Raw genomic sequence first — 17,667 nt, 5'->3', positions numbered from 1 at the left:
TGGACCAGTGCAATGTCTTTCTCGCCATGAGAAGACTGTGGAAGTACAGTGTTTCTCAACCTGTGTTACAGGAACCGACAAGCTATGGTTCCCTTCTATGGAGTACCGCTTGTGAACTGACTATAATTAGTCAGCTTTCCATCTGAGGAACCAGTCAGCAGTGCCGGTCCCTGGTACAGAGGGTTGAGAACTCTGCTGTAGTTGTCACTGGTGATGGTCTTACTTTGGTCCAAAGCACATGCAGAGGCTGGCCAGGTATCCATTGCTGAAGGAGAAGAGGATAATGAAGACGATGTACCAGGCGTCATGGGCGAACAGCACGGGCAGGTTGTTCCTGGGCTGGACGTTACACAGCATAAAGAGAGGCACAAAGACCACACGGAGACCCACCATGACGGGCAGGATGACGCTGTCCTTGCCGGGCTGACAGGACAAAAGAGGACATCTCAGTACGCATCAACACATCGTACAGACCCACTCCACTCTCATACTGTATACCCTGTTTAAAACAGATCACTTATGAATGTGAACCCTGATCGCAATCACCTCTCTTAATATTTTATTTTGTCAACAAGAAAGTTGCTGGTCAGGTGTGCTGAAATGTCAGGTTGCTGAGGGTTATACCCACTTCCTGTGTATCTTCAGTAATGTAAACTGAGTGGGAGACAGTAGTGCAAGGTTATGTAGCCTGAGACAGGATAAGACGGGGTTTGAAAACCAAATGAAAAGCTTAGACAAGGAGCCTGTGAACTCAGGGAATTCAGCAATGGCCTCCAAATGAAACCTTTAGTTACAGAATTCAGAGCAGGCAGGAGAAATAAACTCAACTCAACTTCAGCACGAAGCGAGGCTAATAAAACACAGCGCTGTAAAAAGGGATAGCGAAACAGTTTCTGTGAAATAATTTAACTATTCCACCCGTGGCCAAGCTTAATTGCATTGCATTTGATTATTTCAATTGGATTGGATAGCAGTAATGCCTGGAGAATAGAACACCACAGAGCATTGAGTGGTGTGAGGCTGACTAGGGTTCAGGGCAGGTTTTCAGATGGGCTGGCGATTAGATTAATGAGGTACTCACAGCTGGCTACGGGATGTTCTAGGGTCAGCAATGTGTTATCAAGGCTGTATCTCAATCTAATGGTTTAGATTGACTGGCAAAAATCATTTTGAATCACGTTATAAGGGTAGCCAAATTGTAGTCAAAGCAATTTCCTTTCATGTAAATTAGTCAGAATCACAGGAGGTTGGTGGCACCTTAATTGGGGAGGACGAGACTGTTCTAAAGTAATCATAGGGGTCATGATGCAGAAGGGAGGGAGCGGAGGTAGAATTAAATAGAAACAGAACACCATCTAGATCTCTATGGGGAAACCTCTCAGCCAGTGAATTACAGACTCCAGAGCTGGGAGTTGTTACAGCCCCAGTCATGAGATCTAGTTAAAAACAGGAAGCTACTCCAAATCAATAGGGGGTCTTTCATTTCACCACTCCTCAACCACCCACCAAAACCAACTTCCTTCAGCAGTCACACAACCTCTTCATCCTAAAAACACAAGGGCTTTTTTCCAATACAAACCACTGGCCTACACATCAAGTGTTCTGTTTCAAACCAGATTTTTCACAGAATTCTGAATGATTGATACATTTAATTTGTAAAATGCTTCTCACACACAAGGCACAAATATAAAATAATCCAGAACAGACAACAAACAAAGAGATATATAACAGGTGACATCAGATCCGGAGGACATGAGAACAGAATTAGCAGAATTAGCAACTGCACGGTCTTGAGCTGTGCCATAAAAGGAGGACAGCCCTACTAGTGTCTGGAAGTGCATTCCACAGCCGCGGAACAGCGCAACGGATAGCCCTGTCACCCATAGTTTTTAGTTTGCTACGAGGCTGCTGAAGTTAGATGGAGGAGCAAAGGGTGCGTGTGGGGAAAAAGGGTAGAAGGAGGTCAGACAGATACTTGGTTCCAGAGTTGTGGATACCTTGGTAGGAGTGAAGTCAGTGCGTGAGCATATGGAGAGCCAGTGGAGTTTGGACAGCACCAGAGTGATGTGCTCTTGGGGGAGGTGTGGGTGAGGACACGTGCACCACAGTTCTGGAAATATTGTATCCTGTTTAAGCACTTGGCAGATGCGCCAACAAACAGGGCGTTACAATAGTCCAGACGGGATTAAATAAAGGCGTGGATGAGTCGCTCAGCTGCAGGGTGTGATCCCATAGGTCGTAACCTGGCAATGTTCCGTAGATGGAAAAACTAGACTGGTCAAACTCTTGATATCAGCCTCAAACGAGAGCCGACTGTCAAATATTACACCCAGGTTGCGAACCTCACTGGAGGGGAGGACCTTGACACCATGCCAAAGCAGTAGCTACTCTTCCTGGGGTCCAGCTAAATTAAGGCAGATTATACCATTTTAAAACATTACAATAAATTCCCAGATTTCACAACACACTGTGTGCCCTCAGGCCCCTACTCCACCACATATCTACATTACTAAATCCATGTGTATGTATAGTGCGCTTGTGTGTGTCTGTGCCAATGTTTGTGTTGCTTCACAGTCCCCACTGTTCCATAAGGTGTTTTTTAATCTGTTTTTTTTAAATCTAATTTTACTGCTAGCATTAGTTACTTGATGTGGAAAAGAGTTCCATGTAGCCATGGCTCTATGTAGTACTGTGTGCCTCCCATAGTCTGTTCTGGACTTGGGGACTGTGAAGGGACCTCTTGTGGCATGTCTTGTGGGGTATGCATGGGTGTCCGAGCTGTGTGCCAGTAGTTTAGACAGACAGCTCGGTGCATTCAACATGTCAATACCTCTCATAAATAAAAGTAGTGATGAAGTCAATCTCTCCTCTACTTTCAGTCAGGAGAGATTGACATGCGTATTATTAATATTAGCTCTCTGTGTACATCCAAGGGCCAGCCGTGCTGCCCTTTGCCAATTGCAATTTTCCCCGAGTCCTTTTTTGTGGCAGCTGACCACAAGACTGAACGGTAGTCAAGGTGCGACAAAACTAGGGCCTGTAGGACCTGCCTTGTTGATAAGGCAGAGCATCGCTTTATTATAGACAGATTTCCTCAAAAGGTTCTACAGCTGCAACATCGAGAGCATCCTGACTGGTTGCATCACTGCCTGGTACGGGATTTGCTCGGCCTCTGACCGCAAGGCACTACAGAGGGTAGTGTATATGGCCCAGTACATCACTGGGGCTAAGCTGCCTGCATCCAGGACCTCTGCACCAGGCGGTGTCAGAGGAAGGCCCTAAAAACCCCAACCTCTCTTTTTACGCTGCTGCTACTCTGTTTATCATATATGCATAGTCACTTTAACTATACATTCATGTACATACTACCTCAATTGGGCCGACCAACCAGTGCTCCCGCACATTGGCTAACCGGGCTATCTGCATTGTGTCCCACCCACCAACCCACTCTTTTACGCTACTGCTACTCTCAGTTCATCATATATGCATAGTCACTTTAACCATATCTACATGTACATACTACCTCAATCAGCCTGACTAACCGATGTCTGTATGTAGCCGTGCTACTTTTATAGCCTCGCTACTGTATATAGCCTGTCTTTTTACTGTTGTTTTATTTCTTTACCTACCTATTGTTCACCTGATACCTTTTTCACACTATTGGTTAGAGCCTGTAAGTAAGCTGTAAGGTGAAATGCTGTTGTATTCAGCGCACGTGACAAATACACTTTGATTTATCTCCATCTTAGCTACTACTGCATCAGTATGTTTTAAGCATGACAGTTTACAATCTAGGTTTACTCCAAGCAGTTTAGTTAACTCAACTTGCTCAATTTCCACATTATTTATTACAATATTTAGTTGAGGTTTAGGGTTTAGTGAGTATTTAGTTCCAAATACAATGCTTTAATTTTTTGAAATATTTAGGGCTAACTTATTCCTTGCCACCCACTCTGAAACTAACTGTAGCTCTTTGTTGAGTGTTGCAGTCATTTCAGTCTCTGTAGTAGCTAACGTGTATAGTGTTGAGTCATCCGCATACCTAGAAACTCCGGCTTTACTCAGTCAGTGGCATGTCATTTGTAAAAATTGAAAAAATCAAGGGGCCTAAACAGCTACCCTGGGGAATTCCTGATTCTAACTGGAATATATTTGATAGGCTTCAATTAAAGAACACCCTCTGTGTTCTATTAGACAAAGAACACATACATTTTTCCAGTAGTAGACTATGATCGATAATGTCAAAAGCTGCACTGAAGTCTAACAAGGCAGCCCCCACAATCATTTTATCATCAATTTCTCTCAGCCAATCATCAGTCATTTGTGTATGTGCTGTGCTTGTTGAGTGTCCTTCCCTATAAGCATGCTGAAATTCTGTTTGTTTACTGTAAAATACCATTGCATCTGGTCAAACACAATTTTTTACAGAAGTTTACTAAGGGTTGGTAACAGGCTGATTACTGGCTCAAATAGCCAAAGGGGGCTTTACTATTCTTGGGTAGCGGAATGACTTTCACTTCCCTCCAGACCTGAGGGCACACACTCTCTAGTAGGCTTAAATTGAAGATGTGGCAAATAGGAGTGGCAATATCATCTGCTATTATCCTGAGTAATTTTCCATCCAGATTGTCAGACCCTGGTGGCTTGTCATTGTTGATAGACAACAATAATTATTTTCACCTCTTCCACACTGACTTTACACTGACTTTGTAGTGGCATTGGCAATGTCAGTGCTTGTGGAGACAGAGCTTTTTATTTTGTCAGCATAAAAGCGAAAGCCCTGTGTTTCCTCAAGATGTTTCCCAGTGGCAGCATGCCGATATAAAACATTAGTAGCCCGAGGACAGAGCCTTGAGGGGCCCTCTGTCAGACCACAACTGTCTGACCTACTAGGATGGCTACAAACTGGTAGCGATCAGTGAGATTGTCCTGGACTGGTTCAGGTCCTGTGTCTGACAGGCCCCAAGAGCTTCTCCATGCGGTCCAGCGGGATGGCGTGGCTGACCCTGTTGAATACTACACAGAGGTCCAGCAGTGTGAGAATGCTGGCAGCCCCAGAGTCAGTATTTATTAGGAGTTTATTGATGACCCTTACCAGGGCAGTCTCGGTGCTGTGTCTAGCGCTGTAAATCCGACTGGACGGGTGTCTCAGCATGATTTCACTCATACTCCCCAACAAGGTTTCCAACTATAATTCCATTCTATTGACTTTGATGGGGTGTGGAGGAGGGGTTTACAACCCCTATAACGTCATGTAATCACCAGGCAGTAATCTGGATCAGATTTGGATTAACATTTTTGAGAAGTTAAGGTATTTTTAAACAAACGTGTTATGTCATTGTATGTTATACTGTTGTCATGTGAATCATTAGCCTATCCTTCTCTCCCTTTTAGATTGATGAGATGCCAAGACATTCTGATCTATGGTCCAGTGAAATGTCAAAGAAGTTGGCCAAGGGGAACAATTGGTCAGGCCAAGTGGAACCATTTTAAGGGAGCACAGATGTTAAGTAGGAATCTACACCAACAAGTCTGTCTGTTTGAGACCGTGTCAGTGGAACTAGTGCTCGTGGCCTCAAGACTCACCCACATACACACGGCCGTCAGACTCCTTCCTGCCCAGTCCATCACGTTGAAGATCAGGAAACACGACACAGGGATGAAGTATGTATCTGTGGCGACAAGAGGGACAGTAAACCACTTGGTGAATAACAAGTCCACAGACTTCAAATCAATACTGGAACCTATTTCAGCATAATCGCAAGGGCAGATTTTCGGCATTGTCCTTGCTAGTTTTTTTATATAGATGATGAATGCTATGAGCCTGTATGCTGGTCGCTCTCTTCACACGCCATTTATACAGCAAAACACAGGTGAATAAAGACTTGTGTAATCATTTACAACATAAACGTTCCCTCAGCACACTCACCCCAGGCACCTCCATCGACCATGGTGGATCTGACATCAACTGTGACTGCAGGAAAAGTTCCGATGGTGATGGTGAACACGAAGCACACAGAGAGGGCCATTACCCAGATCTACAAACACAGGACAAAATGAGTACAACATAAGTGGGTGGTTTTAGGCCCCACCACCAATTTCCTCACTTGGGAGGACCACTTAGTTGATATTGTCTTTGTGCAGGTCCCTTGCCTGTTTAAAGATGGCAAACACAGATATCGTGGGCTTGGCTTCCTCCTCTGTCAGACTGACCACTGGACTCTTCTCTGCTGGGCTGTCTGTCACACAACGCAAAAGTCTGTATGATTCCTCACATCTTCTTTTGTTGTTAGCTTTACACAAATTGAGATGCAAAAGAAGCTAATTTAAAGAAGAACTAAGAATGAAATCAAGGAACATGCATAAACAAGCAAATTATAGTGATACTATAATCCATTGAGCCCTGGGCTGAGTACACTACTACACACAAAAGGAGAAACACATTTTTCAATGGCTTCAGGTTATATAAGCAGCGTCTTATTACATGTCATTCCAGCTGCTGACTGTACCTTTTTTCAATAGGTTCATCTTGTTCTCCTCATCTCCGCCGGCTGGCTTGGATCCATTACTTTCCAGGTAGTACTGGAAAAACTCCTGCGAGGTAGGGAGAGACTTTAAGACAATTCAACACATTTGCAAGCCTACATGATCTATTTACCCTTATTATACCAGGTAAGTTGACTGATAACAGTTTCTTACAGCAACAACCTGAGGAAGAGTTACAGGGGGGAGGAGAGGGTATGAAATGAGCCAATTGGAAGCCAGATGGCTATGATGGTATGAGTGCCAGATTAGATATTTAACCAGGACACCGGGGTTAACACCCCTACATATTATTATCAGGTTACTGAATCTGTCCATATAGCTGAGTAGGAGGACACATTATGGATATGGGGCTTTATAGTGCTACACCCTGCTAACAACTTCCCTCACATAACCTTGTTGAGCCAATGATGACTTCCCTGACAAAGTGAAGCAGTATTGAGGTCAGAGCATCCCATTAGGAAAACCAGATCAGTAGGGGCCAATGTTCTGTGTAGATTCGAGCAGCCATTCTAAACTGGTGGGTCGCAACCCAAATGGTTTTGAATGGATCGCAAGTTTTTTTTTTATTGAAAAATACTCCAGTCTGAACTTAAACGACTAAAACCAGGTATAAAGTGTGTAGAAATTATGATTTTTTTAAATAATTTAACCTCAACTATATTTCTTGTGGTCTCAAACCAGTAAGCTTAACATTCTTCATCAAGAACATGGACAAAATTGAATGACTGAAAATGAAAGGTGAGACTGTTCCCTTGTCATATAATTGGTACATTTACTAGCTTTAACCACAGTTTTCCAGATTGCAAAAAAAATAAAGATGTGAATATTGGATTGAGACAGACAACTTGGTTCAATTTGGGTCCCGAGGCAAAACCAGTTGAGAGCCACTGGATTAGAGTGTGTTAGTTGGAGGTTTTACCATACTAGGCAGAGCGAGGTAGGACAGGATGGCCAGGAAGATGACCACGCACGCAGTGATGAAGTAGCCAAAGGCACTGTCCTGCAGGGCTGAGCCACCTACACACAGAACACAGGGTCATGACCAGGAAGTGCTTACTATACTCATCCTGGAATAGAAGTTATGGACCTGTTGCGAGTGTTAGACATACTGGCCAGGGCACAGATCATGGAGAAGGCAGCGAAGGTTCCAGCGAGACCCTGTCCACTCATGATAGGTGTGGTGTAGGAGGCCGGCATCATTGCAGCCAGGCCAAACAGACTACCTTGCAGCACTGCCCCAAACGCTGGGTAGAGAGAGAGGGGAGAAAATGAAGTCAAAGTAGAAAGAGAATGAGTGATTGTAGGTGTTGGATAGAGGGAGTAATACATCTGAAGGCAAGAGAGGGAAAACACTTTATTGGAAGAGATTCGAAGAAAAGGTCATGATATACTCAAAAGAGGAAGATCAAGAGAGGTAGGGTTGGCACATCACAGAGACATAAAGCAAAAACAAATGAGAACATCACAAGGGTTGTTTTACATAAAACATGATTTCATTCACCCCCTTCCTAGTATACACAGTCTTCACAGGGGGAGTGCACATATCAACATCAAAGCGTTCCAATTGGGTCACCCAGTCCTCCCCTCTGGCAGAACCTAAACCGTTGGAGAAGCTGCTCCTCATCAGGCATCAGGATCAAACCAACAGGAGAGCAAAATGGGGGTGAGCGTATCCTGTTTTACATCCCATTTTAAACAAGCCAACTCCGTAGCAGATGGTGTGAGTGGTGATGAGTTGAAGTGTGTGAGCTTGGTGTGTTAGGTATGAGGTAGGTTGGGGTCCACTTACAATTGATGCAGATGATTTTGATGATGGTGAGAGAGAAGAAGGGGAGAGGACCCATGTCCACTTTGACCAGCACCGCCGTCAACAGAAACACCACCAGGATCACAGACAGGCAGCCGGCGATACGCCAATTCTGAGGAATCCTGGGGGAGAGGTGAGGGGAGGAGTGAGAAAGGAGGATAAAAACAGATGACATTCCTTTGCTCAGCTGTAAGTTCTCTTTAGACTTTTCCCATCTTGATATTGTTTGCTCAATCTGTGATATTGTTTGACAATTTTAATTCAAAATAAAGCTGATGGAGAATCACCTATAACTGCAACTTTAGGACAATAAACACTATTAGAACAGCGAATTTGGGAAACACTCATAACTTCAACTTGTCTTCATGCTTCTGACAGAATATTCTAAATTGGTATGATTTGTCTTTTGAGTTTCAACAAGGAGGATGGATGCATGAATCATTTATTTTAGACTAAGCTTTGCTCAACTAAGTTTTTTTTTAATGACTCGTTTGTTTTTTCTATATTGCTAATGTTTGTTCTACCTTGCTCATTATTGTCAAACTTCTCTATCGTCAAAGAATACTCAATTTGCAGCAATTACAGCCTTGCAGACCTTTGGCATTCTAGTTGTCAATTTGTTGAGATAATCTTCAGAGATTTCACCCCATGCTTCCTGAAGCACCTCCCACAAGTTGGATTGGCTTGATGGGTATTTCTTACGTACCATACGGTCAAGCTGCTCCCACAACTGCTCAATAGGGTTGAGACCCAGTGACTGTGCTGGCCACTCCACTATAGACAGAATACCAGCCGACTGCTTCTTCCCTAAATAGTTCTTGCATAGTTTGGAGCTGTGTTTTGGGTCCTTGTCCTGTTGTCGGAGGAAATTGGCTCTAATTAAGCGCCGTCCACAGGGTATGGCATGGCAAAATGGAGTGATAGCCTTCCATCTTCAAGATCCCTTTTACCCTGCACAAATCTCCCACTATACCACCACCAAAGCACCCCCGGACCATCACATTGCCTCCACCATGCTTGACAGTTGGCTTCAAGCACTCCTCCAGCATCTTTTCTGCATCTTACGAATATTCTTCTTTGTGATCTGAACACCTCAAACTTAGATTTGTCTGTCCATAACACTTTTTTCTAATCTTCCTCTATCTGTTCTTTTGCCCAGATTAATATTTTCTTTTTATTGGCCAGTCTGAGATATGGCTTTTTCTTTGCAACTCTGCCTAGAAGGCCAGCATCCTGGAGTCACCTCTTCACTGTTGACGTTGAGACTGGTGTTTTGCAGTTACTATTTAATGAAGCTGCCAGTTGAGGACCTGTGAGGCGTCTTTCTCAAACTAGACACTAATGTACTTGTCCTCTTGCTCAGTTGTGTACCAGGGCCTCCCACTCTTTCTATTCTTGTTAGAGCCAGTTTGCTCTGTTCTGTGAAAGGAGTAGTACACAGCGTTGTACCAGATCTTCAGTTTCTTGGCCATTTCTCACATGGTTGAGAAATGGTTCGGAAGTTTCGGAAGAAAGTTATTTGTTTCTTGCCATTTTGAGCCTGTAATCGAACCCACAAATGCTGATGCTCCAGATACTCAACTAGTCCAAAGAAGGCCAGTTTTCAACTGTGCTAACATAATTGCAAAAGGGTTTTCTAATGATCAATTAGCCTTTTAAAATGATAAACTTATATTAAATAACACAACGTGACATTGGAACACAGGAGTGATGGTACAGACAGTACCAGCCAAAAGTTGACACCTAGTCATTCCAGGGTTTTTCTTTATATTTACTATTGTCTACATTGTATAATAATAGTGAAGACATCAAAAGTATGAAATAACCCATATGGAATCATGTAGTAACCAAAAGTGTTAAACAAATCAAAATATATTTAAATTTGAGATGCTTCAAAGTAGTCTCCCTTTGCCTTGATGACAGCTTTGCACACTCTTGGCATTCTCTCAACCAGCTTCATGAATTATTCACCTGCAATGCATTTCAATTAACAGGTGTGCCTTGTTAAAAGTACATTTGTGGAATTTCTTTCCTTCTTAATGTGTTTGAGCCAATTAGTTGTGTTGTGACAAGGTAAGGGTGGTATACAGAAGATAGCCCTATTTGATAAAATACCAAGTCTATATTATGGCAAGAACAGCTCAAATAAGCAAAGAGAAACATCCATTACTTTAAGACATGAAGGTCAGTCAATCCATAACATTTCAAGAACTTTGAAAGTTTCTTCAAGTGCAGTCGCAAAAACCATCAAGCACTATGATGAAAATTGGCTCTCATGAGGACCACCACAGGGAGGGAAGAACCAGAGTTATCTCTGCTGCAGAGGATAAGTTCATTCGAGTTACCAGCCTCAGAAATTGCAGACCAAATAAATGCTTCAGAGTTCAAGTGACGGACACATCTCAACATCAACTTTTCAGAGGAGACTGCATGAATCAGGCCTTCATGATCGAATTGCTGCAAAGAAACCATTCCTAAAAGGACACCAATAATAAGAAGAGACTTGCTTGGGCCAAGAAACACAGGCAATGGACATTAAACGGATGGAAATCTGTGATTTCTGGTACCAACCGCCATGTCTTTGTGACACAGAGTAGTTGAATAGATGATCCCTGCATGTGTGGTTCCCACCGTGAAGCATGGAGGTGGTGTGATGGTGCTTTGCTGGTGACACTGTCTGATTTATTTAGAATTCAAGGCATACTTAACCAGCATGGCTACCACAGCATTCTGCAGCAATACGCCAACCCATCTGGTTTACACTTAGTGGGACTATCATTTGTTTTTCCACAAGACAATGACCCAACACACCTCCATGCTGTGTAGGGGCTATTTGACCAAGAAGGAGAGTGATTGAGTGATGCATCAGATGACCTGGAATCCACAATCACCCGACCTCATCCCAATTGAGATGGTTTGGAGATGGGTTGGATCGCAGAGTGAAGGAAAAGCAGCCAACAAGTGCTCAGAATGTGTGGGAACTCCTTCAAGACTGTTGGAAAAGCATTCCAGGTGAAGCTGGTTGAGAGAATGCCAAGAGTGTGCAAAGCTGTCATCAAAGCAAAGGGTGGCTAATTTAAAGAGCCTCAAATATATTTTTATTTGTTTAACACTTTTTTGGTTACTACATGATGCCATGTGTCATTCCATAGTTTTGATGTCATCACTATTATTCTACAATGTAGAAAATAGCAAAATAAAGAAAAACCCTTGAATGAGTAGGTGTGTCCAAACTTTTGACTGGTACTGTATATAGGTCCATTATATTTCCACATACTATATCTGGTTTTAGTTATTTTAAGATAACACTGAAAACCTTATACATCCCAAAAATGATACTGTTTGGACATAGGCGGCCAGGAAAAATACTTCGGCGGCCCACACAAGACTTTTCATGCAGAAAAAAACCTTGATTAGCAGAGATGAGTTAGGTTTACATGAGGCACCATTCATGGTTATGGTGAGAACTATGGTTGTTTAGGGGACTGTGAGGAAAATGCTTTGAGTGAGGATAAGGGGACATGTAAACAGGCAGGGATTGAGGATAAGAGTAGGGTATCAATTCAATGTACTTTTAAGAGGAAAGAGGTGTGGTTTGAAGTGAGTCCTGGGTTTCCTAGAGGTTACAGTAGGTTATAGTGACCATTAGTTCTAACTATACCTCTGGTGGATGAAGGAGTTGAGGCAGGTAAAGATGAGCAGGGGCACCATGGCACACAGGGTCATCACGTTGTTGAACTTGGACTCTAGGACGCTCCTCGTGTCTCCCTCCACCACAGTGGCGTTGGCTGTCAGAATGGCTGAGCCCTCAACAGCCGGGTCCTTCAGTCGGCTGGTGAAGTACTAAAGAGAAGCAACAAGGTAAAGGAGGGAGACTTGGGGGGGGGGGGGTCAGCTCATGACCAAAACTAATGAGAGTCAATGTTTTCATAATGCTAGCCTGCTGTCCAGGGCAGGGATTAAGGATATTGCCAAAAGTTTGAACTCCCCCTGCGATGAACCAGGGGTTTCTAGCCGTTTACAAAAGTGGCCTCAATAAACATGTCCCTCCTCGAGGCAGCTCCAGAAGCTCCCTTTGGTTAGAGTAGGTGTATTATTTAAGACCCGTTGTATTACCCTTTTAAAAGACATAGGAATTTAGTCTGTGTGCCTTAACAGCATATTGTTCTACTAGACTACAGCTCCAAGTCTGATTTCTCATGGTTATCATAACCAAGCAGTTGTAGGAGAATGAAGGACAGTTACCATGGTTGCAGTCATGAAGAAATTCCATGGCAGGAGGGTTCCCAAGCCAAGGATGAAAAAAATTATCCACACTGCATTATACCTGACAAAAACAAATTTACACCAGTAATGTTAGTATATGTATACCAGTTGTATCCATAAAATACATATCCACATAGAACTTTTTGCTTCTGCCTGCAATCATTCAATGCTAAGTTAATGCACTCACTTGTCCCGTGGAGCGTTGATGGCCGTCATTTTCCTGAAGTTCTGCAGGAACCAACTCTTTAGTAAAAATGTGGCACGGATTCTGAAAACGAGACATTTTCATAAATTAGCCTAGCAATTTTAGAGGCCCCTTCATAAAGCAACAATAAAACGGGAAAGTTCAGGAGAATGAAATCGACTTGTTTTCCCCCTGATGATCTATATTTTTTTATTTAATCAAATCTAACAAAATGCAACATTGTTATACGTTCATAACTTTTCCACATCGTATCTCCAATAATTGATTTACATTTCATTAGGCAGGTTCATCACCAGCCAGTTACAATCCAATTTCCTGACTAACTATTGTTGTTCGCCTAAGTGATACTAAGGAAACCCCTACAGATTCAGCTGGTATTTGATCTCAAATATCCATTTATGGTTAGGCTACTTTTTTGTTGTTTGATGACCAAATAGAAAGAAGCGCATGTCACCAATATGACATCTCAGACAAACATCCATTTCTATTTTCTACCTACTACATTTGTAACCGAAATCTAAACCAAGTTCTTGCTTAGCACGAAAATGGTCTTAATTTAAGATAAGCAGCATATATTAGGCAACAATAGAAATACCAGGGGTTATAACTGCTGCCATTATACTAAGCCACAAAGTAGCCTATGCAGCTCCTGCATTTCATAATATGACGCAAAAAGCCAGAAGACGACCTTCAAAACCTTATCAAGCACAATACTGTCATCAACAAACCAAAACATTGCAGCCAAATATGCACATAACTCAAATGTATCATACAAGCCAGCCACAGATTCAGTGTACCGTAATCAGCACCATTTTCTTCTGAGAAATATTTATTTTGAATTACACTTGGTTAGAAAAGTGCAGGGTTAGCCTAAATCCAATATTTTATTTACTGAAAGGGGGGGGATTAGGAACAGAATTTCATTTTATACATGGAAGAAAAACCTGGTTAAGAGGTGGTCTCCAAATAACATCCAAACGTCCTTCCTATCCCAATATTCTCACTGGCCCCACCCATCCTAACTCCTCCCATAGCAACTCTTCAACCACTCTTTGAGAATAGACATCTATACAGATACTTCTGTGACGTCTTTGAGTCCCTCAAACAAAAAGCCCAAGTTCACTGTACACACAGATGGCTGTACAGAACTCCAAGCATCCCAACAGCCAAATCAGGTTTAGGCTATCTCACAATGCATCTCATAAGCATTGCCATAAGTTATGGATACCTTTAAGGAACAGACTCTCTCCTCTTTAGATGAAAATGTGCCTAATAGATAATGGAGTTGTCATGAGGGAATGCACTGTCATTGGTTAGGAGTATTGAATGCAGCTCATTGTGAGTGTTCTACACTGGACAGTATTTTAGACTGTCTCACTGGGATCACATGGGAACCCACAATCCAATAATCATGTGGACTGTGTGTAATGTAAGCTATACATGTGAGCATACTTATTGTTAGGGCGCATTGTAGAGGAAGACAAACACTAATGGCTCTGCTGCTGCGTTTAATTATGATGTTACCAAGTGGATTCTCATCGTGTGCTTGGTTCTCAGAGAATGTTGTCTCCAACAGTCTTTTGCTTAACCCCTAGAGTCAAAATTGAATTAGCAAAATAAAAACATCCATCTGTTTAAGCTAGAGATGTTTTTTTTTTTTTTTTGCCTTGTCTGCATCTCAATCCACTGATGTTAGCCATCCCCACTTGTGGTGAAAGGTGGCAGAGCTACAGCGGTGTTTGTAAGACCATAAGACAGCCTGAAAAATCAATCTTCTCACGAATGTCTGGCCTACAAAACACTATATTTTTGTTCAAATGCAACAATTACAAAGACTTTACTGAGTTACAGTTCATATCAAATTCAGTCAATTTAAATGAATTCATTAGGCCCTAATCTATGGATTTCACATGACTTGGGAATACAGATACCTTACAAAAAAAAGGTAGGGGCGTTGATCAGAAAAACAGTCAGTATCTGGTGTGACCACCATTTGCCTCATGCATCTCCTTCACATAGAGTTGATCAGGTTGTTGATTGCGGTCTGTGGAATGTTGCCCAACTCCTCTTCAATGGCTGTGTGAAGTTGCTGGACACTGGCGGGAACTGGAACACGCTGTCGTACACGTCGATCCAGAGCACCTCAAGCATCCTCAATGGGTCAAATCAAATGTTATTGAGTATGCAGGCCATGGACGAACTAGGACATTTTCAGCTTCCAGGAATTGTGTACAGATCCTTGCGACATGGGGTCGTGCATTATCATGCTGAAACACGAGGTGATGGCAGCGGATGAATGGCACGACAATGGGCCGCGGGATCTCACAGGATCTCTGTGCATTCAATCTAATAAGACCAACTGAGACTGTGTGTCACATGGTTAAAGCAGGAATCCGATTGGTTGTACCCAGCTCCTGTTCATTCTGTCTCACTCGGTTGAACAAGTCATCAAAGAGTGCCAGCTGGCTGGCGTGCCCTTCTGGACCGAAGCCTGTCCCCGTGCCTGATCAACTCTGAGCCACAACACAAAACTCCACTTTGTCCTGAGCCAACGACACTTCATTGGTGCCACTCAAAAGAAAAAAAACTGATCGTAAGTATTACTATTGCAGTAACGTAATTGCTGGCGCATAGAGCTGTACAACAAAATGGGACTTGAAAGGGACTTGAAAGGAGTGTGGTTAAAATCAAGGTGGGAGAGGAGCAAGCATGCTATGAAAATCAACATTCAAATTAAATGTTCAATCCCATTGACCATACTACTTTTTCCACAATTGATTCCGAGTTTCAGCATTTAAAGTTTGTGAGAATAATTTTTAAGATGTGTACTTTCCGTTTTTTTGTACTCACTACCTTGTTTAAAATCACTTCATTGTGGACGTCGTGCATTGACATCCACAATGTAGGGGGGAGGTTCTAAGGGATATGCAAGATGGTGATGGACTGATATCAGCCAATTAAAACCAGTGGTTGTTTCGTCCGCTCCTGCCATAGACTTCCAGTCAAGTTCCATTCTGAGGCTCTGAAACCAGATGGTGTTCGACAGAGAGAGCCAGCAGGTGGACAACATTACTATTGCAGTGGAAATTGGGCTTTATGACTAACATTATACCCTTATGTCAAGTTGTAAAACTCATAAGCCAATCATAACTACTTCTGGCCCTAAGGAAAATACTGACTGACAACTGTTGAGATTAGAAGTTGCTTTGCCCTTGTAGTCACCCTATAAATCTAAAGCCGTCCCATTACCATCATTCCCAAGAGATCAGACAGTAGTGAGAAAGCATTTTGAAGTAGTGCAGCGCTCACCCTTTACGTTAGCATAGAATGAGGTCTATATGATCTTGATTACACCACCAAATCGAGGTGGACATGAGGGCATTGTACTGGATTAGCTCTGTGACTTACATTCCCAGACCGTGTTCTCTGGCTATAGTGTATGGGTTATATGACAAGATGAAAAGAACCGCACTCTTCACCATTTCCCAGAAGTTTATATTGTTTTACTCTTATCACCGTGCGACTGTCATAACTTCATCAAGATTTTAAAAGACATGCTCAGGAACTTGTGTGCAAGTCTAGCAAGATGCACACACAGCAGAGCCAGAGAGCAATGACGTGGTGCACATCATTCGGGGACCACTTCTGGCTCGTGAGCGCTACTTTCAGAACTACTGCCTAGAAAGCATACAAAAGTACCGGTTAATCTCTTTAAGGGAAAAAATCAATACTACTCCTAAGAGAAATTGTCCTATCCAAAATTAGCAAAACATTCCAGCAAAGAAGCAACAGATACCTCTTCACAAAGAATATGAAATAATCCCCCCCGTGCATTGGATAAAAAAGGAGTAGCAACAGTATCAATGTTTTTCCACATGGTGCAAGTCATCCCTCTGATTTGTGGGCAGTTTGCGAGCAGTTCCGCTCAGGGGATAAATCTGGTGGAACTATCAGAGCTTTCCCTGCCTTCACCCCACTACCCAACTTTGGTGACAGGACACACTCCCACTCACCAACACACACACCCTCTGCATGCATGTACTTCAATCCTTTACAATCCTGTTTAAACAACCAAAGGCGCACGCTCACATTTATCATCCAAAATCTAGTTCCTTCTCCCTTTCCAGGGATCTGGTTGCTGAATCTGACATAAGGTGGATAACCATGTCAAAAACAATGTGGGTTCTTGGAATAGCCTGAGGGATGGTGTGAGGGTTGGTTTATAACAGCCACGGCTGGGCCTGTAATAGGAGACTGGTACATACGGTACTGTGGCGTGTCTGTGGGTTGCTCATAAAACCAACACACAGCCAGTCACCCTGACAGGCACTACTTCCCAACATAGAGCCCCTTTATTATGACAGTTGGCTATGAGTGGTGTGAACATAAAAATCCTATTGATGGCGAGTTCTCAGTAAACTCCCCATTGCTAGTTTCTCTCCTGCTTCGGATGGGGTACTTTGGAAATAAAAGCCTGGGCGAAATACATATTCAGTTCATCAGTTCCACATGACTGAAATAGCATTTAAATCAGCACAGCAGGCCTAGGTAACAGAGTTGGAAGTGTTAGATACTTTGACAGACAAAGGCGTGGAGATGAACCCAAGTCTTTGGCCTTTGGCTGAGAGAACAGAGAACATGCCATGAGAAAGCCAGTGAGAAAAATAGAATACTAAAAGTTGGCATGTGTGTATAGTGCAGTTAAATTCCGCTTTGTGCAGATAATTCAGAAGCATGTGATAGTATCAGTGTTCTTTCCCACCTGGACTATGGACACACAAGCCATTACTGTACTGCTCTTCAAATCCAACTTTATTTTCATAAACATTTCGGACTGACAGGA

General features: G+C 42.8%; 1 protein-coding gene across 3 annotated transcripts in view; it reads right to left on the bottom strand.

The window, feature by feature from the left end:
* Positions 1-17,667, bottom strand: part of LOC129858703 (equilibrative nucleoside transporter 1-like) — a 62,750-nt gene that overhangs the window by 4,909 nt on the left and 40,174 nt on the right. For all 3 annotated transcript variants that reach the window (XM_055928043.1, XM_055928050.1, XM_055928036.1), the window contains 11 exons: positions 12,807-12,887; positions 12,599-12,680; positions 12,015-12,196; positions 8,336-8,475; positions 7,656-7,790; positions 7,466-7,563; positions 6,510-6,594; positions 6,154-6,239; positions 5,930-6,038; positions 5,587-5,672; positions 224-423 (listed from right to left, as the gene is read on the bottom strand). In XM_055928043.1, the coding sequence (XP_055784018.1) occupies positions 224-423; positions 5,587-5,672; positions 5,930-6,038; positions 6,154-6,239; positions 6,510-6,594; positions 7,466-7,563; positions 7,656-7,790; positions 8,336-8,475; positions 12,015-12,196; positions 12,599-12,680; positions 12,807-12,835 (1,232 nt within the window). In that variant the 5' untranslated portion in view covers positions 12,836-12,887. The remainder of the gene's footprint in view (positions 1-223; positions 424-5,586; positions 5,673-5,929; positions 6,039-6,153; positions 6,240-6,509; positions 6,595-7,465; positions 7,564-7,655; positions 7,791-8,335; positions 8,476-12,014; positions 12,197-12,598; positions 12,681-12,806; positions 12,888-17,667) is intronic.

This window comes from Salvelinus fontinalis, chromosome 1 (assembly GCF_029448725.1).
Source record: "Salvelinus fontinalis isolate EN_2023a chromosome 1, ASM2944872v1, whole genome shotgun sequence".
Taxonomy (NCBI): Eukaryota; Metazoa; Chordata; class Actinopteri; order Salmoniformes; family Salmonidae; genus Salvelinus; species Salvelinus fontinalis.
This window is presented reverse-complemented; position numbering and strand designations above follow the sequence as displayed.